This window comes from Leuciscus leuciscus (genome assembly GCF_965113295.1).
Source record: "Leuciscus leuciscus genome assembly, chromosome: 12".
NCBI lineage: Eukaryota > Metazoa > Chordata > Actinopteri > Cypriniformes > Leuciscidae > Leuciscus > Leuciscus leuciscus.
In genome coordinates this window covers 32,142,671-32,163,585 of record NC_138736.1, presented here as the reverse complement: position 1 = coordinate 32,163,585, position 20,915 = coordinate 32,142,671, and the positions used below count along the sequence as shown (strand labels likewise).

Below are 20,915 nucleotides of genomic sequence, written 5' to 3'. Positions count from 1 at the left end.
TTATAATTTCTTGCATTCTTGTATATGTATGATAAATATGAAATAATTATCTTCTAAATTCAGGCACACGATCATGTAAATACAGGCAAGCAGAGAAAATTATTAAAATACAACAATTACTATTCACAGGTAAACACTATCACAGTAATCTGAACTTTATAAACAGACACTAAAGAGATCCACTCAATTTCAACACAGGGTGACTTTAAAAAGTCCACCGCAAGGATCCATTAGGCTTCTATTCAAAGGGTAGAAATACCTGCAGAAATACTCATAAGATAATATTATAAAAAGTTGTGAAATAGTTTTTTGTGTGAATAGAATGCAACAGAAAACATTTAGCTTTAAATATTTAATTTTGATCTCATTCATACTTTTGAGAAATTATCATTTTTTGCTCTCCTGTCACCACTGTAATAAATTAAAATAGCAATAATGGGAAATGGAAACAAATAATAGCCTAATACAAATCAATATTACATGAGTTCATGTCATCATAATACATAATTTCTTTTCTCGTTGTTGTATTTCTGACTGCTGACACATCCATAGATTTCCCACTCTCCTATTTAACTGAAGTGTCGTCTGCTAAGGGAGTCAAAGCTGAACAATAAGAACAAACAACAGGTTTATATGTTATCTTCATGATTCTAATTGGTTAAATTTAGATTTTTTTATTATTTTTTATTTCTGTGGTGCCATGTACTTACCTATGCTTGCAGGGTCCACAATCTGGACTGGAATGGCCTGTCCGTCCTCTAACAAGATCTGTGTGATGCCACCTTCAGCTCCGGCATTAGTCACTGAGGTCACACTCACCAAGTGGCTCATGCCGAGCAGGGTCGGGGGGTCACACAGAGATATGCTTTCACCAGCACTGCCACTTGACTGGAGGAACTGGGACGGACTCAGGCTGTGGAGGTGCAGGGCTGGACAGCTCTGGGGCTTCTGGTGGTGGTGAGGGTGTAGGATGGCCAGTGTTTGTATCAGATATCAGATTGCTTTGATATCGCTACTTATATCCAACTTTCCGAACTTCCGCTACTAGCCTTAGCCCGCTAGCATTGCACGTGTGGTCTCGCCTATCGATCGTCTTATTTACACCCGTATCACTGAAAGGATACGGGTTCTATCCAGGATTGCAGTCCTAAATTAGTAGTGATATTGGTAGTATCACTGCTAACTTATTGTTCATCTGCTATAATGGCGAATATATCGGATGTGTGTCTAACGTTACCTTTGGGTGCAGGTGAGGACACGTTCGAGCTGCATTCGGTGCAGTTAGAGCTGGAGTCCGTGGAGAAGCAGATCCGTGACCTACTAGAGAGGCAAGCCGAGCTGCGAGATCGGCGATCAGCGCTTGAAACATCACGCGCCGATGCTCACAAGTCAGTGGTTAGTAACTTTTTGACTCCGACCTCGTCTACTCCGTGTGTTTCTCTGCACAGGACCCGAGCACCCAGGACGCGATCATCCCTGGTTTCATTCACTCCGGCACCGACACAACACCATGGACCCTGGGTGATTCCACAGCGGAAGACGCGAGCCAGGACCAGAGCAAGGACCTCTCCGCCCCTCCCGGTCTTCGAGATCTCCACCCGGAACCGCTTCTCCCCTCTACGCGAGACGGGACGCGACGCTGTGATCATCGGCAGTTCCATCGTCCGGCATGTCCACGTTACCTCAGGTAAAGGTGAGTATGGAGAAAGAGGGTACGAGAGGCATCGGGAGCGAGCAAGCTGCGAAAAGGAGGAGCGTCACAGAGAGAGAGAGGAGGGGAGGCACAAGTCATCACGGAGGTATCATATCAGGGTCGAAAATTAATGGAGGCTTGGGGTAAAAATGCCACCAAAATTTATTAAAAAATCCCCAAAAAATCGAGATATGGGGCAAAAATGCCCCTGTAAAAGCCCCTTAAACTGCAGTTAAGCAGTATCACATGAGAAAGACTGCTGTTTTCTCGAATATCAGCATGGATTGCAAATATTATATTGATTTTATACAACAGTTCAATAAAGCCAACCATTCATAGACAGTTGCTTGATTAGTTCATGAATGAATCAGCCATTTTAAATGACCCAATGACTCGCTCGTTAAGTGAGTGACAATGACTTTAGTTTCATATTTAAAAGCATCTTTTCATTTTTTTCATAATTTCGTTTTATATTTAAAACATTTATCTCATAACATTATTTATGCAGTTGTAATTGTAAATGCTTTCATGTCACTTCTGAGCCGCATTAAACTGTCACTAAATGCCACTTCAGTGCAGTGCAAAGATGTGGTTTTAAAAACAGCCGTATAGTGTCTTATTATTCAAAGTTAATTTATTGTTTAAAAAAAATTATAAAAGAGATGTAGTAATTTAAGAATTTGACATAAAAGATGACTCATATATTTAATAAAATTGCCCTTATACTGTAAAAAAGAATCCCTGGGAAATCAATTTAAGAGGGCAAATAAGGCCTTGTAATAGGAAAGGTAATTTCCATTATTGTAACAGTCTCATACAGTGCTCTGCATTCCCTTCAAGATCCTTATTCTTTTCTCTCTTCCATCACAGCAGTAGCAGAGGAAGACATGACAGCGAGGAGGGTGACAGTCACCGGCGCCACAAGCACAAGAAGTCCAAGAGGAGCAAAGAGGGCAAGGAGGCCAGCGAGGAGCATTCTGTTGACCAGGAGAACCAGGAGGCCATGGAGTAACTCCTGTCTGTCTTCTCCGCTCTCCTTCCTTCTTATTAAAGCTATTCATTTTAGTTATAAAGAATGCAGGTCACACCCCGACAGGGATGGGCAGTATTTTAGATCCATGTATTTAAAATACGTATTTGAAATAAAAAATACTATTTTGTATTTTAAAGCCTTTGGAAAAAATCAAATGTAATTTGTAATTAAATACATTTAAGATGAGTATTTTTGTTTGTTTTTTAAATACATAAAATACTTTATGCCAGTCAACCTCTTTATCAGGGTACTGATTTTGTGCATCAACTAGTTCAGACATTCACTAGCTCAACATTGGATCAGTGATTTTTTTCTTTTCTTTTTTTCTTTTTTTTTAATAAGGTGAGAATGTCATGATCAATTCTGTACACAAATCACACTCTGTATGACACTACATATCATAGCGATGATATAAAGTTTGAATTGATGGAACTTTTTCTAAATGTGACCCTGGATCACAAAACCAGTCACATGTCGCACGGGTATATTTGTAGCAATAGCCAACAATAAATTGTCAAAATTATCAATTTTTCTTTTATGCCAAAATACATTAGATATTAAGTAAAGATCATGTTCCATGAAGATATTTTGTAAATGTCCTACCGTATAAAACATTTATTTTTGTGAGTGAATGCAGCAGAATCACAAACATAAACTTTAAAGGCGATTTTCTCAATGTTTAGATTTTTTTTTTGTACCCTCAGATTCCAGATTTTCAAATAGTTGTATCTCGGACAAATATTGTCCTATTCTAACAAACCATACATCAATTACAATCTTATTTATTCAGCTTTTAGTTGATGTATAAATCTCAATTTAAAAAATTTGACACATGTGACTGGTTTTGTAGTCCAGGGGCCTATTTGTGGAGTAGGCAAATTTATCCGTGCAGCTTTTAGTGGGCAGGAATTATTGGAACGTTGGAGTGAAAAAAGAAGCACTGATGAATGATGCTTCAGCTTTTGGTTTTATTGGACATAAAAAAGAATAATCAAAAAGGGGTAAATAGTGTCAAGAATCTAAATTAATTCAAATAAAAAATTTTAGATACACTTTCTAATTTTAATAAACTTATGGAAACAAATAAACTTTACATAAAACAAACATAAAATTACTTAAAAAACATTGGACTACCTGCAAAAAAAAAAAAAAAAAGAGTTTGAAATCCAGTTTATGCTGTGGAATCAAAACTGATATTGAGAATTATGAAACCATGATATTTTTACTGTGAAGCAAAATTGAGATTTTGGTCATATCGCCCATCCATATTCTTTGCTAGATAGCAGAAAAGGTTCCCACAGTTTTACATACAGTATGAATTTTTTTTAATAGTGTTCACCACAAGTAATAGACTACATTGTAACCAGAAATAAGTATATAAATGGCTGCTATTTTGCATACATTTATTTGTAATTGCCAGAAAGAAAGAAAGAAAGAAAGAAAGAAAGAAAGGGCAGAGATGTGGTTAGGAATGAAAAGTCAGTAGGCTTATGTAGTTTCTTCACTGTGACCTATACCTGCACTGTATGGCCAATTTCTCATGTATTTTATGTATTTTCAAAATACAAAATACTGTATTTGTATTTAAATACATTATTTCACACAGTATTTTGTATTTTAAATACATGTCCATGTATTTATGCCCATCTCTGTACATAGAGGAATAAATGAAGATGATAATGGTAATTGCAGAAGCATATAATAGCCTACATGTAACATAGAGCTCGTGCTGCTCTAATTGACGTATTGCTGATATCAAGTGTTGTTTAGATTTAAATGATCCTAAACATTCTATGTCAGACCAATAGATTTCAAAAATCAACACAACTGTGTCTGAAGTCTTGAAGCCTGAACGCACTTGCTGCAAGCTCTTCACAACTCTACAATTTGGTAAGTCTTAGTGATTTTTCCACAGTTTTTGAAGTTCTTCTTGATTCATTATCATGGAACAGCGTCGGTCACGAAGAACCAGGGCTCTTCCCACACGCCTGAGGGGATCAGTGGAGGGGGGCGTCTCTTCCAGTCCGGAACCTTCTGAGCTTCCACAGCTGGCAGCTGTAACGTTGGTCAGGTCAGATCACACCTACAGCTGCATCTCTGCCAAAGCTCGAAGACCCACGGGTGTGGAAGAACGCTACTTGAAGAACGCTGCTGTCCTTCCTGACATCCGTCCAGCAGTGTCAGTCCCTTCAGTGGCCGTGCGTCAGCGGGATGAGCCTATCTCCATCCACGGCTACAGCGTAGAGGCCTACCAGGACATCTACCGCTCTGTGGTGGAGCCCATGCTGAAGACGCCCAGTGGTCGGCAGCGTCCCTACAGCCTTAAACTTGGTCTGAAGATCAAGCAGCGACTGTGGGAAGCACTCAACCGCCCATCACTGGAGGAGACGAAGCATCCTGATGGACGTGTCCGGATCACCGAGAGCTTCTCCACAACCAGCAGAAGCTTGGCTCCTCGAATTCACGTGGACATCAGTGAAGAGCCCCTGCCGGAGGAACCCCGAAGAAAGAAGCCCAGACACTGAGTCATCACTGTCACATGGAGCCCGGAGGATCACACAGCGGGACCTGTATGTAAATACTGTATATAGTTAACTTATAGAGTAAGTTTATAGTTTTATGAGTAAGTTTAATTTTGTAGAGTAAATTTAGAGTTTTATGAGTAACGTTAAGATTTATTTTCTAGAGGTGTTTTGCACATTGTTGTGAGGTTGTCAGGATGTTTTGGGTGGTTGTCAAAGTGCATTGATATGCTGTTCGTTCGTTCTTAGCGTTTTGCTACACGGTTGTTGGGATGTTTTGGTTGGTTGGTTTCCTGTGTGTTGACATGCGTTTGCCAAGTTTTTTTTTTTTTTTTTTGCGCGGTTGTTAGCGTGTTGCTTTGCGGTTGCTGGACTCTTCTGACTCTGAGTGGTTTTTCATGCGTTGCTATGTGGTTGTCAGGATGTTAAGAGTAGCCTAGTTGGTTGATATGCGGTTGCTATTAAGCAGTTACTGCAGGTTAGATAGGGTCCCTCACACGGTTTGCAGCTTGACGTGCTGTGAGGGCTTGTGTGCATCAGTGATGCTGAGAGCTAAGCCACTGGTACTTCACAACTACTGCTAGGGTCACCCATAGTGGACAGGTCTCAGCTGAGATGCCAGACGAAGACAAACCACCTGATTCTGGACAGCAGAAGATTGACCTGATGTTCCTGACAGAAGATCACTGTCTTGTTACAACAAAAACAACATCAGCGGTAAAGTTACCTGAATGGAAGAAAATTCATGATTCAAGAAAAACGGATTATTTGTGGAAGTCATCAATGGATCAATGGAAGCAACCGATCGAACAGAACAAGGTAAAACAGTTTAATATTAGCAAAGGCTGCATTCTTTCTTCAGCATTTTTGTATCAGCATTCGGCCATTTAAATCAGAGGAATGCTAATATTATAATTTCTTACATTCTTGTATATGTATGATAAATATGAAATAATTCTCTTCTAAATTCAGGCACATGATCATGTAAATACAGGCAAGCAGAGAAAATTATTAAAATACAACAATTACTATTCACAGGTAAACACTATCACAGTAATCTGAACTTTATAAACAGACACTAAAGAGATCCACTCAATTTCAACACAGGGTGACTTTAAAAAGTCCACCGCAAGGATCCATTAGGCTTCTATTCAAAGGGTAGAAATACCTGCAGAAATACTCATAAGATATTCTTATAAAAAGTTGTGAAATAGTTTTTTGTGTGAATAGAATGCAACAGAAAACATTTAGCTTTAAATATTTAATTTTGATCTCATTCTTACTTTTGAGAAATTATAATTTTTTTCTCTCCAGTCACCACTGTAATAAATTAAAATAGCAATAATGGGAAATGGAAACAAATAATAGCCTAATACAAATCAATATTGCATGAGTTCATGTCATCATTATACATCATTTCTTTTCTCGTTGTTGTATTTCTGACTGCTGACACATCCATAGATTTCCCACTCTCCTATTTAACTGAAGTGTCGTCTGCTAAGGGAGTCAAAGCTGAACAATAAGAACAGACAACAGGTTTATATGTTATTTTCATGATTCTAATTGGTTAAATTTAGATTTTTTTTTCTTTTTTTTTTCTGTGGTGCCATGTACTTACCTATGCTTGCAGGGTCCACAATCTGGACTGGAATGGCCTGTCCGTCCTCTAACAAGATCTGTGTGATGCCACCTTCAGCTCCGGCATTAGTCACTGAGGTCACACTCACCAAGTGGCTCATGCCGAGCAGGGTCGGGGGGTCACACAGAGATATGCTTTCACCAGCACTGCCACTTGACTGGAGGAACTGGGACCGACTCAGGCTGTGGAGGTGCAGGGCTGGACAGCTCTGGGGCTTCTGGTGGTGGTGAGGGTGTAGGATGGCCAGTGTTTGTATCAGATATCAGATTGCTTTGATATCGCTACTTATATCCAACTTTCCGTCTTATTTACACCCGTATCACTGAAAGGATACGGGTTCTATCCAGGATTGCAGTCCTAAATTAGTAGTGATATTGGTAGTATCACTGCTAACTTATTGTTCATCTGCTATAATGGCGAATATATCGGATGTGTGTCTAACGTTACCTTTGGGTGCAGGTGAGGACACGTTCGAGCTGCATTCGGTGCAGTTAGAGCTGGAGTCCGTGGAGAAGCAGATCCGTGACCTACTAGAGAGGCAAGCCGAGCTGCGAGATCGGCGATCAGCGCTTGAAACATCACACGCCGATGCTCACAAGTCAGTGGTTAGTAACTTTTTGACTGCGACCTCGTCTACTCCGTGTGTTTCTCTGCACAGGACCCGAGCACCCAGGACGCGATCATCCCTGGTTTCATTCACTCCGGCACCGACACAACACCATGGACCCTGGGTGATTCCACAGCGGAAGACGCGAGCCAGGACCAGAGCAAGGACCTCTCCGCCCCTCCCGGTCTTCGAGATCTCCACCCGGAACCGCTTCTCCCCTCTACGCGAGACGGAACGCGACGCTGTGATCATCGGCAGTTCCATCGTCCGGCATGTCCACGCTACCTCAGGTAAAGGTAAGGTGAGTTCTTACCGTGAGTATGGAGAAAGAGGGTACGAGAGGCATCGGGAGCGAGCAAGCTGCGAAAAGGAGGAGCGTCACAGAGAGAGAGAGGAGGGGAGGCACAAGTCATCACGGAGGTATCATATCAGGGTCGAAAATTAATGGAGGCTTGGGGTAAAAATGCCACCAAAATTTATAAAAAAATCCCCCCAAAAATCGAGATATGGGGCAAAAATGCCCCTGTAAAAGCCCCTTAAACTGCAGTTAAGCAGTATCACATGAGAAAGACTGCTGTTTTCTCGAATATCAGCATTGATTGCAAATATTATATTGATTTTATACAACAGTTCAATAAAGCCAACAAAAATAGCTCCAAACAAAGCCACAGCAGCACCGTTGCGCATCAACACAGTGGTGTTTCATTACTGAATGAATCCACATTTTTGAACGAATCAGGTGAGTGATTGATTCAATGAACCATTCATAGACAGTTGCTTGATTAGTTCATGAATGAATCAGCCATTTTAAATGACCCAATGACTCGCTCGTTAAGTGAGTGACAATGACTTTAGTTTCATTTCATTTTTTTCATAATTTCGTTTTATATTTAAAACATTTATCTCATAACATTATTTATGCAGTTGTAATTGTAAATGCTTTCATGTCACTTCTGAGCAGCATTAAACTGTCACTAAATGCCACTTCAGTGCAGTGCAAAGATGTGGTTTTAAAAACAGCCGTATAGTGTCTTATTATTCAAAGTTAATTTATTGTTTAAAAAAATAAATAAAAGAGATGTAGTAATTTAAGAATTTGACATAAAAGATGACTCATATATTTAATAAAATTGCCCTTATACTGTAAAAAAGAATCCCTGGGAAATCAATTTAAGAGGGCAAATAATGCCTTGTAATAGGAAAGGTAATTTCCAATATTGTAACAGTCTCATACAGTGCTCTGCATTCCCTTCAAGATCCTTATTCTTTTCTCTCTTCCATCACAGCAGTAGCAGAGGAAGACATGACAGCGAGGAGGGTGACAGTCACCGGCGCCACAAGCACAAGAAGTCCAAGAGGAGCAAAGAGGGCAAGGAGGCCAGCGAGGAGCATTCTGTTGACCAGGAGAACCAGGAGGCCATGGAGTAACTCCTGTCTGTCTTCTCCGCTCTCCTTCCTTCTTATTAGAGCGCTGGTTGTCAACCAGATCATGCTAAATGAAACAAGAATCCAGTTTACCTTCCTTTTGTTTTCATGTTGTCCTTTTTTTTCTTTTCTTTTCGTTTAGTTGTTTTTTTCCAGTGCAGTTGTACCATGTAGATGTTGATTTGTTGGATTAAAAAAAGAGCATTTGTTAATATTTGTTGTGTCTTTCATATATTGTGACTAGAGCAAATGGCAATCAACGTTCACAGTTGATCATGGTATCCAGCTTGATTTATCAAAGATTAACAATTATTATTTCTGAGATTTTTCATTTGTGATTACTGGACACTATTGTTGATTATCTCACCAAAGCTGCATTTATTTGATCAAAAATACAGTAAAATTGTGAAATATATTATAAATTAAAATGACTATTTCGGATTTTATTCCTGTGATGGCAAAGCTAAATTTCTAGCATCATTACTCGCATTACTCCAGTCTTCAGTGTCACATGATCCTTAAACAAAATCACTCTAATATGATGATTTGGTGGTCAAGAAACATTTCTTATTATCTATGTTGAAAACAGTGCTGTTTCATATTTTTGTGGAAACTCATCTCTCAAATGATTTGATAAATACATAGTGTGAAAGAACAGCGTTTATTTGTCTTTACTGTCACTTTTGATCAGTGCATTATTGCTGAACAAAAGTGTTTTATTTCTTTTAAAAAACGTACTAACCCCAAACTTTTGAACAGTGGAGTATACTGTAGTTTCGCTACCTAAACAATTATAAATATTATTGAATAATAAATTTGCAAGCAAGATACAATGGGTAATATCTATTCTTTAATTAAACAACATAGCAGATTATTTTATATTTCTTATGATCTATGTATATGTGTATTTTCTGTGTATTTTATCGTGCTTTTGAAAACGGCAAATGCAAACTAAGGCACACGTTTTTAATTAAGTTACTAAATTTTATCCTTTCAACGTGCCAGTTAGAATATGAAAATGAAGAAATATGTGAAGTTATAGGTGTCTTATGAAAATGAAAGATAATAAAGCTATACATTTTACTAGTTATAAAGAATGCAGGTCACACCCCGACAGGAATGGGCAGTATTTCAGATACATGTATTTAAAATACGTATTTGAAATAAAAAATACTATTTTGTATTTTAAAGCCTTTGGAAAAAATCAAATGTAATTTGTATTTAAATACATTTAAGATGAGTATTTTTTTTATTTATTTTTTTAAATACATAAAATACTTTTTGCCAGTCAACCTCTTTATCAGGGAACTGATTTTCTGCATCAACTAGTTCAGACATTCACTAGCTCAACATTGGATCAATTCTACTTGTTGATTAAAGTTAAAATAGTGCATTATTCACTTCAGTTAACATGAAAGAATAAATGTGTTTAAAGCATTACTGCATGTTAGGGCTGGGTGATATGACACTACATATCATAGCGGTGATATAAAGTTTGAATTGATGGAACTTTTTCTAAATCGTTTACATAGATGGGCCTATTTGAGGGGGAAGCAAATGTATCCGTGCAGCTTTTAGTGGGCAGGAATTATTGGAACGTTGGAGTGGAAAAAGAAGCACTGATGAATGATACTCCACAAAAATCTTCAGCTTTTTGTTTTATTGTAGGCCTACATAAAAAATAATAATCAAAAAGGGGTAAATAGTGTCAAATGAATCTAAATTAATTCTAATTTTAAATTTTAGATACACTTTCTAATTTTAATTAACTTATGGAAACAAATAAACTTTACATAAAATAAACATAAAATTACTTAAAAAGCATTGTACTATCTGCAAAAAAAATTATTTAAATAAGATTCCCCTCAGAATTTAAATAAGATTTGCATTTGCAGAACCAACCAGTGCTGAATAAATAGTTGAGGGTGGATAGCCATAAAAAGATTTGAGGAATAACAGCATTGTGTTCAATTCAGTCTATTTTGATATTTAAAGGCAAGCTAAATTAGTCTTACATATTACATGAAGCTTTAAAAGAATTTAAAATACAGTATGCATGAGTTGTGTAACGACATAAAGCTACCACACATACTAATTTGTAGAAACATGTTGCTTGCAGTGAATATTTTGTCTTCTTGAAACCAGTGAAAGCAAGTAATTTGAAGATATGAGCAGGTTCAAATAAAAGCTGATGTACTCTTTTTAAATTTACCGATAGTCAGAATGAATTATTTGAAAGGAATAATAGAGCAGCTGGAAATGGTGGGGATGATAAAAGATAGCTGGATCTGGCCTCTGCTGATTTCAGTGTGGCTTAGTGTTGTACCGTAAGCATTACATTATGTCAACATGGTTATGTTTGGCACAAAAACATAGGCCCAAATCCCATGTTTTTGTTCTAATGTTGTGTGTATAGTTTGTGTTTCTTGTACAGTTCTGCAACTATTCTTCTCCACAACACAAACTGTAACTATTCTTTAGACATGACAATATTTTTACAGAATGGTTCATGCAAAGGAGAATGAGAAATTAAACTGATTGTTCATGGGAAGCATTGAGAAATACAGAAGGGAAGACAAAGCCATGGCTATGATTCATAAGATCTGCAAGTTGCTGTATGCTAGAAGAAATCATTTGCAGCAAAACTGTACCTTATTTTGCTCAACGAACCAGAGAGGAAGAGTTAACCAGCATGGCCTCCAGTTTAGCACGTCAACTCAATATAAAGGCTGATCTCATCAAGTTATTCCAGCATCCGGTATTCAAAAGCCACAATAAACATGTGTGTTGCTGTTGAAGACTGGCAGAGAAAACTTAAGGGTTTACTTGAAACTGAGCAAAAATAGAGAAGGACATTCAAGGGATTATTTCAGGAAAAATCAGGATATGTTTGACCCATTGGCTCTATAGTATCTTCGACACTAAATTAATTTTACTACTGTTTACATTTTAATATCAGGATTATGATTTACTCCCATGTCTGAATGTCCAGTATAAATTTCTGTTGAGATTAAATGTTTTATGGAACTAAACTACACCTGAATTGAACCTTTGACAATGTGGTTTAAACTGTGGGAATACTGCAAAGTTGTCACGTAAATCCACAGAAGGAAAGTTGAGGTTGAACCCAAGCAAGCCAGCTTTATTTTTTTGGAGAACAATCAAGAAGCAATGAGGGAACAACAGGAAACAACAAAGGCAAACTAAAAGTCCAACTAACAAAACAAGAGCACACAGACATGACATAAGGAATATGTACTAACAGCATATTTCATTATAATCAGGGGGTGTTAATTGTGTTTTTCATTTAGCAAAATAATAATAATAATAATAATAATATAGTAATAAATAAATAAATGACTGTCTGTTCAGAATTGCCTATGTCGTTTTCACTTCTTTAGTTATCCCTTGTAAGAATCAAGCAATGCACCTGATATTATACACTAACATTTATATGTTTATTTATTTATTTATTTATTTTATTGGAGTCCAGTGTGCTGTCAAAAGGGCGCAAGTGTTTTATCTAACCGTACAGTGATATGATTGGATGACTGGATTTAATGGGCGGGGTTTGTATGTTTGATGCCACGCGCCGTAATACTCTGTAAACCTACTTTGTCATCATGATTTCAATAATCCGCCGATATAGATGCAACAATTCTCTCTGTTTGCTCATCTTTAATTCACGACATTTTAAGGTATATGACTGTGGAGCGATCTGTGATACGTAGGCCTACACTATTAAATATTTAACAATGGTGACGCTTGATAATGACCTACATATGATCGCGGTGATATAAGAAGTGTTGTAGATCTATCTATCTATCTATCTATCTATCTATCTATCTATCTATCTATCTATCTATCTATCAATATTTAATGTCTGTCAAAAAATCATAGGAACTTTAATTAATTAGGGTTACTTTTTTATTTTTTATTATCCATCTATTATCATCTATTATTTATCTACAGAAAAATACCACCAACACTGGAGATTCTGTTGCCCCAGAACCTGATGTCATCATTGTAGGGGCCGGTGTTTTGGGCTCCTCACTGTCAGCGGTTCTTGGGCGAGATGGACGCAAGGTTACAGTGATCGAGAGGAATCTTAGAGAGCCGGACAGAATAGTGGGTGAATTGCTACAGCCTGGTGGATACTGTGCTCTCAAAAAATTAGGCTTGGAAAGTGAGTAAAAAAATCTGAGCACTGGCCACCAACTTTCATTGTAGTTATAATACTGATAAATCATTATCTTTTCATAGAATCAGTAGGGGAGAAGGATGCACACATTGTGAATGGTTATATCATCCATGATGTTGAAAGTAGGATGGTTGTGGAGATACCTTACTCACAAGATCAGACTCAATGTGGCCGAGCTTTCCATCACGGTCGCTTTATCACGGGTCTGCGCAGAGCTCCACTGGCGGAGCCAAAGTAAGACCAACATATGCGTCTTACATGTTTAAAATATTCCATAATAATATTGCACAAGAATTCTAATTGAGTATTTTAAATGTTTGTTGAGTGTGAGGTTCATTGAAGGCACAGTAACATACCTTGAAGAAGAAAATGGCTGTGTCACAGGCATCCAGTACAAGGACAAACTTTCTGGAAAAATAAAGGTTAGTAAAAAGTCCACGTTTAAAATATTTTGATAATACGTCAAAAATATTGTATGTTAACCAATAATATTAAATACTTGGGTAGCTTCAACATCATAACTTTAAGAATGAGTGAAAAAAATCATGGCATAAAGTAGGGATTATTATTGATTACATTTGTACTTGTAGCCTAACCTCACAAATATCTTTTGGGGATTGCTTTAACATTACAAAGTTGTTAAATAGCAAAATATTTGATGTATTTTAAGTATTTCATTAGGAGAATTGAGTCACTAGTTAAGCTGAGTGTGTTTTGCAGAGGTTACGTGCCCCTCTAACAGTGGTGGCAGACGGATGTTTTTCAGAATTCAGAAAGCGTTTAGGCTCGGAAAGGGTTCAGACCTGTTCCAACTTTGTAGGCTGCATAATGAAGGTACGATGTGCTCTGGTGTAATGTCATAAACTTGAACTATTTCACAACCATTAAATAATTGTTTTTGAAAGAAAACTCTGCAGCTTATTTTAAATTTAAACTCAACACACTAGTTTTATTGCATTGGTTTGTCTCCTCAGAACTCTCTTCAGTTTAAGCCCAACTATGCTGAACTAGTTCTGAGCTGCCATGGACCGGTTCTGATCTACCAGATCTCCTCCACTGACACACGCGTTCTGGTGGACATACAGGGACGTCTCCCCAAAAACCTGAGCCAATACATGATTGAGAAGATCCATCCGCAACTGCCAGGTCAGAGAACTAATATTATTGTCAATAAAAGCGTATTTAAAGGGATAGTTCCTCCCAAAAATTTAAATTCTGTAATCATCTACTCACCCTTACGTTGTTCCAAACCTGCAAGAGTTTCTTTCTTCTGCTGAACACAAAAGAAGATATTTTGAAGAATGTTGGTAACCAAACAGTTGATGAACCCCATTGGCTCCCATAGTATTTTTTTTTCTCCATACTATGGAAGTCAATGGGGTCCATCAACTGTTTGGTTACCAACATTCTTCAAAGTATCTTCTTTTGTGTTCAGCAGAAGGCAGAAAGTCATACAGGTTTGGAACAACTTGAGGGAGAGTAAATGATGACAGAATTTCCATTTTTGGGTGAACTATCCCTTTAAAACGATCAAACAGTTGTTTCCTAAAACTAAGGTTTCAGTCCACATACATGAGCTGACATAAAAATGGGGTTGATATGGATTATAGCTATTTTAGCAAATTTTCTTTGCTTTGTTGTGCCCAATAGATCACTTAAAGGGGCCGTTTTTGTTGGCCGTACAAAATAACCGTCTGAAATCCATGCCAGCATGTTTTCTGCCATCATCACCTGTCAATAAACCAGGTAACTGCTCAATATAGATACAACATTTGGTAGAGGTTCAGCAGTGACAGTTTCTCATTGTAGACTTTAGTCTCTGTAAATCTATAGTACATAGATTTAATTACAAAGAAGCTTTATTATTGTTGTTATTCTTTTAAGTAGGTAGTGTAATTTGTTACATATAATGTCATAGATTTATAAAGTGTAGACTATTGCAACTGAATTATATTAAAATAGTTCAATCTGTCCTCTTGCCAGGAGTCTTGCTTCTTGGAGATGCTTATAACATGAGGCATCCTTTAACTGGCGGAGGGATGAGTGTAGCACTCAATGATGTCATGATTTGGAGAAGTCTGCTTCAGAACGTTCCGGATCTCAGTGACAATGCGGCCTTGTCGCAGGTAAAAAGCCTAGGGTTTAATTCAGATGAACCAGAATTTTAAATATTGAAACATTTCATTCATTTAAAAAAGATTAGCTCTAATGCAATTATCTTACAGTCAGTGTATTATTATTCTACCCCATCTATAGGCTAAAAAGAAACTCCACTGGGAGCGGAAGGTGTCTCATTCATTTGTGGTGGATGTTCTAGCACAGGCACTACATGAGTTGTTTGCTTCAAAAGATGGTAAGCGTATGCTTTTATGTTTCTGAATTATACAGTTGATACAAGATCCTATTTCCAACATCTTGAATGGAAAACATTCATATTTATGTTGCCACTAGAGGGAACTCTTCAACCATAAGCCAAATATTCATCTTCAAAGACTCGCCCCTTATGTAATTGATTGCTGTGCTGTACACCATAAACACTCGCTGATTATAAAAATATAGATCGTCAAACCATTTTAATCACTGCAATCATAATTTAATATATTATCATTACTTATCATAATTTGTCTCCTCCGTTTGCAGATTCAATATTATATCTTCGAAGAGCTTGCTTGTGTTATTTTCAGTTGGGAGGGGAGTGTGTATCTGGGCCAGTTGGACTGCTGTCTGTGTAGGTCCAGACTTCATTACAATCAAACAAATCGCTATAAATGTACATAATTATTGTATGCATACTATATCTAACATCTGTGTCAATCATCAGGCTGAACCCCCGCCCCTTGACACTGATTGGTCACTTCTTTGGTGTTGTATTGTACGCAGTCTACTTAAACATCAGGCCAGAGGTAAGACAGGACAGGGCAGGAGTGCTGCCGAGGAGCATGGGAATTCTTTATCGTGCAAGTGCCATCATATTCCCTCATATCTTTTCTGAATTGAAATACCTCTTTTATAGATTTTTTAGGCCTTTGCAATGAGTGTTAACTGATTGATATTTTGTATCATATCATCAGACAAATATAATAGTTATTATAAAGTCCTTATTTAAAACCATTCACTAAAATGTATATGCATTTCGGTATTTAGTATTATATACCGAATATATAATAATATATAATATTTATATATATATAATTTATTCTGTATATATAATATTTTATATATAATTATATACATTTATATGTTTTTTACAGAATGTACATGTACTTAAAACTGTTAAACTTAAAACTGTTAAATAAAGTTTCTTTTAAAGTTGGTTTCCATGATGGTGCAAAAAAAGGAGCAGATTATGGCTTTAGTGACTGTATCATAAATACAGATCATTCTGCATGCCCTTCAAAATGTATTTAACCACAAAATATGTCTGCTGACAAATGGGTTTGCCTCAACTATGCTCATATTCAGAGAAAACTGAGTGTGAAAATGGATCCAATCAATCAAAATTCAATCAAAAAACCTTTGAAGCCATTTCAGTTCCAGTGGAGGCATATTGACTGTGTTTGGTCATTGTCAAACACTGTCTATCCAGTTTACAAAGCTCTCCAAGATTAAAGGTGCAATCACATGGCTGAAATTTCAATAAAATTTCACAGGAAAAATGTTCTTTGTTCATTATCACTAGTATAGTGACGCATGAAGCACAGCTCACACAGAAGTCACTTTCAAACCATCAGCTTTCTGTTGGTCAACCTGGCAAATTCACACACTTGAACATGAGCAAAATCTGCATAGGCACCCTCAAGCGAAACTCCCAATAGCATGGATTCCTATAGAAATCACTGTATTTTGGTCACATTTTGCAACGATGAATGTGACCAAAACTATAAATCGGAAATTAGCATAAATGTTTGGCGCTCGTGTGAAATTCTCAATCCTGTGGATTCCTAATGAAACTGGATTTTGCATGTAAAAATTTGCAGAGCAACAGGAATTTAAGATGCGGTCATATTGGAAAAAAAATTGTGTGCAAAAATGTTTCATTGTTGAAGGGGGTGGATTGGAATCCACTGCTGCTTCAATGTGTATGTAATGAGTGATTATAATCAAGGTATTAATCAATATTTTTCCTTCTAAATATCAAATGAGTTGAATGACTTCTCTGGAGATTTTACTTTGTTATAGAAGTTACCAGTGTGATTACTGAAATGTTATTTTCATGTATTCTTTAATGTCAGTATTTGATATCTGAAAGCAGTAACAGTGCTTGCTCATTTAGCCCGGCTTCCAGAAATGAAATAGGGAAATGTTTTGTGTTTGAGAAAGGTCTTCAACGTGTTAAAAACATATAGGGGTCATTGAAGTCTATAGTTTAAGGGACCATTTCTCAGTTAAAGCCTATATTTTCCATTTAGACTAAAGTGTCCTATCCTTGAGAGAAAGAACTTGTTATCTTGATGTTTTGAGACGAGACTCCTGTTTAGTTAGAGCCTTGCCAAATCCAACCTTGGAACCGTGTTGGTGTGTGTGTGTGTTAGTCTTCTTGGTTACAGGTTAAGGAACAACTGGATTATTGGAGATTGACCGAGTTGTTGTTCTGGACATGCTGGCACCCAGCAACCCAAATCTGCGACCTGGAAGGTCACGACGTGCCTAACTTCAGGGTCTGAGTGTCAGCTGCATAATCTATGGAGATATGCTTCAGTCTATCTGTATATGTGTGGAAAATTACTATGTTTATCTATTTCTTAGCCAATGAGAATCATTCAACCTGTAAGCAATGAGTAGCTTAGACCTTGGATATGGTATAACTACTGTGATCTTTGTAACTGTAAGTGGGACGGCCTATGAACTCCTGTGTGAGTCTTGAAGCTGACTTCTGCTGATGAAACTGCAAACTATCTTCAGTAAACTTTTCTTCAATTTATTATAATTCTGACTCCGGGTATTCTTTCAAACATCTGGTCCTTTGGTCCTAAACTGTTAACCCCTAACATTGTCAATAGTGTAGCAATGCACAAAGCACTGCTCACATGCAGGACATCTTCAAACCAACCAAACCAGCTTTCTTTTGGTTAACGCTGCAAATTCACAATACCATTTGGATCCTAATGCAAAATCCTCATTGGGAATTTTTTCATGCTTATGTGTACATTTTCAGTCGTGTGAATTCCTATTGAAACTGGATTTTGCATGCAAAATTACGCTGAGCAATGGTAAACGTTACCATAATTCAAGAACTGGTCAAATTGGCAAAATTTTGGCGCAAAAAAAGGTTTGTTGTCATAAGTGTAGCAATGCATGGAGCAACGCTCACTCAGGGGTCATATTCCCAAACCAAGAAGCTTTCTGCTGGTCAATATGGCAATTTGTGAGACAATTTGGATCTTAAGGGAAATTTTTCACGCTTATGCAGAATTCTCAAACGCGTGAATTCCAACTGAAAATTTTGCCAAGCCACGGTAAACGTAACCGCACTTTTACTTTTTATTTCTCTCTTCTTAATGCACACACACATACACACAAAAACACCATTATTACATAGACTTTATTGTGATTAATACATTGATACAGAATCTGTTAGGGAACTTTGAGGGGATTAATGACATTTCTTTGAGCTTCCACACGGCCATCAAATACTGGAAGACCAGAAATGTGCAGGTGGCCCCAGAGGGGCGTCCCGAGTCCTTCAGCTCTACGATCTCAGGGCATGCAGAGAGCATCAGACCTTCACAGCGCTACGCCTGCTCTGACAACAGACGCGCGCAGTCGGGTCAAATGTTTGGGCATGTTTTCAGCTGGCCACAATGACAAATTGGCATCTCTGGGCTTAAACTTCAAGTCATAATACTGCAAAAAGAGCCATTTCCCCATCAATTTTCTCTGTGTCGCTGCAACTTGTGTCGATGTGCCTCTTTGTGTGGCTCTTTGTAAATGTTGCAGTAACAGGCGTTCTCATCATCGCTGTCATCCATAAGCTCTGGTTGCACCAGTCATTTCATCACCCTCGAATGCCCAGGTCACCTTATATATGGTTCCCAGGTTACCACCGACGAGATGAGCCAGTCTCAAGAGACCAGTTACCTGATGAAAACTCCCAGCCGACAACTCCACGTTCACATTGGATTAGCGTTAATGTCGTGCGCATATAGAAATGTATTTATTGGGACAAATTTACAAGGAAAATGTACAACTGAGATTATACTTCATAGACAGTAGCGCAAACCATATCACTGTCACACATAACAGCAATATTGGAAGTAGTTATGTACACAGTACACTAATAAAGGTATAAATATATAATTGCTATATGTATTTATATATGTATATATATTCCTTCAGATGCCCCGCCTCTGAGAAAGGCTTCCTAAAACATGTTTCTCCTGGCGTAACTACAGCACTTCCAGACAGATCAAAGAACTTACAGGAAAGCATATTAATATGAAAAGGGCACCACACGTTAAATTGCATGTTACACCACATTTTTACAGCAACACGGTACTGAATATTACATTAAGTAGTGGTGTTTGGTTATATAGAGCCTGTGTGAGCGCACAGACATGACATTTTAAAAACAGGGGTTTTAAGATTAGATATTAAAAGTGCTTAAAATAGATGCAATGCTACAGGTGATGAAGGTAGTAGGACTTAAAACCCAATGTTCTATGACTCCTGGGAAAGTCTGGAGCTACATTTCTTTTGGAAACATTCTGGAACAGCCATTAGCGCCCTTCCTTATCCTCAAGACTAGAGGACCTCAGGCAGCAAATGGGTAAAAATGTGTTCATATGAAATTTCGTTGGGACACCAACGATGAAGAACCCACCCATGCTGACCATTTCCATAAATTAAGTGCAATGTACACTGTTTATCTGCTCTGCCTCTATCCGGGCTTCTTAGGAGCCAAGTGGAGGGTGTACAATCAGTTATGGGGGTTTAGTGATGTGGCCTCGTTACCCCTGTATATTTTGTACCGAGTCTGTGAAGTGGTGGTGGTGGTGGTGGGGGGAGGAGGGTGTTATTCAAAGGACCATATTTCAATGTCTTGCACATAGAAATCCTCCGTTTTCGAGAGCATTGGATTTCCAAAGGTCTTACATGAGTGAGTTCTGCCATGATAGAGGTCGCCATCCAACCACAGGCCAAATTCACCGCTGAAAGGAGAATTCAAAATTAATTTAGACATTAAGTCAGTAATTAATGAAGTTTATGGCAACTTATTCTCTTTACATACCCTCCACCACCAAAAGCTAAGGAATCCATATCTCCTTTGATGAAGAACATATTGTCACCAGTCCATTTGAAAACCTAGAAAGGTTCAAGTTGCTTAGCAATGTTAACAGTCAAGGCAGGAACAGACAATATACAAAGACATACAATAAGTATATACTGTATACAGTACAGGCCAAAAGTTTGGATACATTACTATTTTTTATGTTTTTGAAAGAAGTTTCTTCTGCTCATCATAGTGCAGCAGATTAATGGCATATTTCAAGAGAATCGTTCAAATTGGTATAGAAGCATGAAATTTGGCACAGATACTCTCTGAGGGTCACTTTTTGGGAAAAAGGCGTTGGCCACCGAAAAATTCAACATGGCGGCCATTTTTTCAAGATGGCCGCTATTTCTGTAAAATGCTCATTATGTCAATTGTTAAAACAGTGATGTAGGCATAACATTTTGTGAAAATACTCTCTTCAGAATGTTTTTTTGGAAAACGGTGCTTGTCCCTCAAATTCAAGATGGCTACCAGTTTTCAAGATGGCCGCCATTTCTCTTGAATCCTTACATCTTTTTTTCA

General features: G+C 37.7%; 2 protein-coding genes and 1 long non-coding RNA gene across 7 annotated transcripts in view; 2 read left to right on the top strand and 1 right to left on the bottom strand.

Moving 5' to 3' along the window:
- The first annotated feature begins 7,864 nt into the window (after nt 1-7,864).
- Nucleotides 7,865-9,133, top strand: LOC309511110. Its single transcript, XR_014210504.1, has 2 exons — nt 7,865-7,914; nt 8,781-9,133. It is a non-coding gene; the product is annotated as an uncharacterized lncRNA (long non-coding RNA).
- A 3,408-nt stretch (nt 9,134-12,541) lies between these two features.
- On the top strand, nt 12,542-16,223 carry sqleb (squalene epoxidase b). 2 transcript variants are annotated; one of them, XM_082186351.1, is made up of 11 exons: nt 12,542-12,617; nt 12,892-13,105; nt 13,183-13,354; nt 13,446-13,542; nt 13,841-13,954; nt 14,095-14,266; nt 14,771-14,866; nt 15,104-15,246; nt 15,377-15,473; nt 15,761-15,848; nt 15,942-16,223. In XM_082186351.1, exons 1-11 carry the CDS (start codon nt 12,543-12,545, stop codon nt 16,153-16,155), a joined length of 1,482 nt encoding a protein of 493 aa, XP_082042477.1. In that variant the 5' UTR covers nt 12,542; the 3' UTR covers nt 16,156-16,223. The 2 variants fall into 2 exon arrangements, with proteins under 2 accessions (XP_082042477.1, XP_082042478.1); XM_082186352.1 differs by lacking the exon at nt 13,841-13,954.
- A 2,420-nt stretch (nt 16,224-18,643) lies between these two features.
- Nucleotides 18,644-20,915, bottom strand: part of oxr1b (oxidation resistance 1b) — a 57,480-nt gene continuing 55,208 nt past the window's right edge. For all 4 annotated transcript variants that reach the window (XM_082187209.1, XM_082187210.1, XM_082187211.1 and 1 more), the window contains 2 exons: nt 20,349-20,422; nt 18,644-20,268 (listed from right to left, as the gene is read on the bottom strand). In XM_082187209.1, coding sequence (XP_082043335.1) covers nt 20,133-20,268; nt 20,349-20,422 — 210 coding nt within the window. In that variant the 3' untranslated portion in view covers nt 18,644-20,132. The remainder of the gene's footprint in view (nt 20,269-20,348; nt 20,423-20,915) is intronic.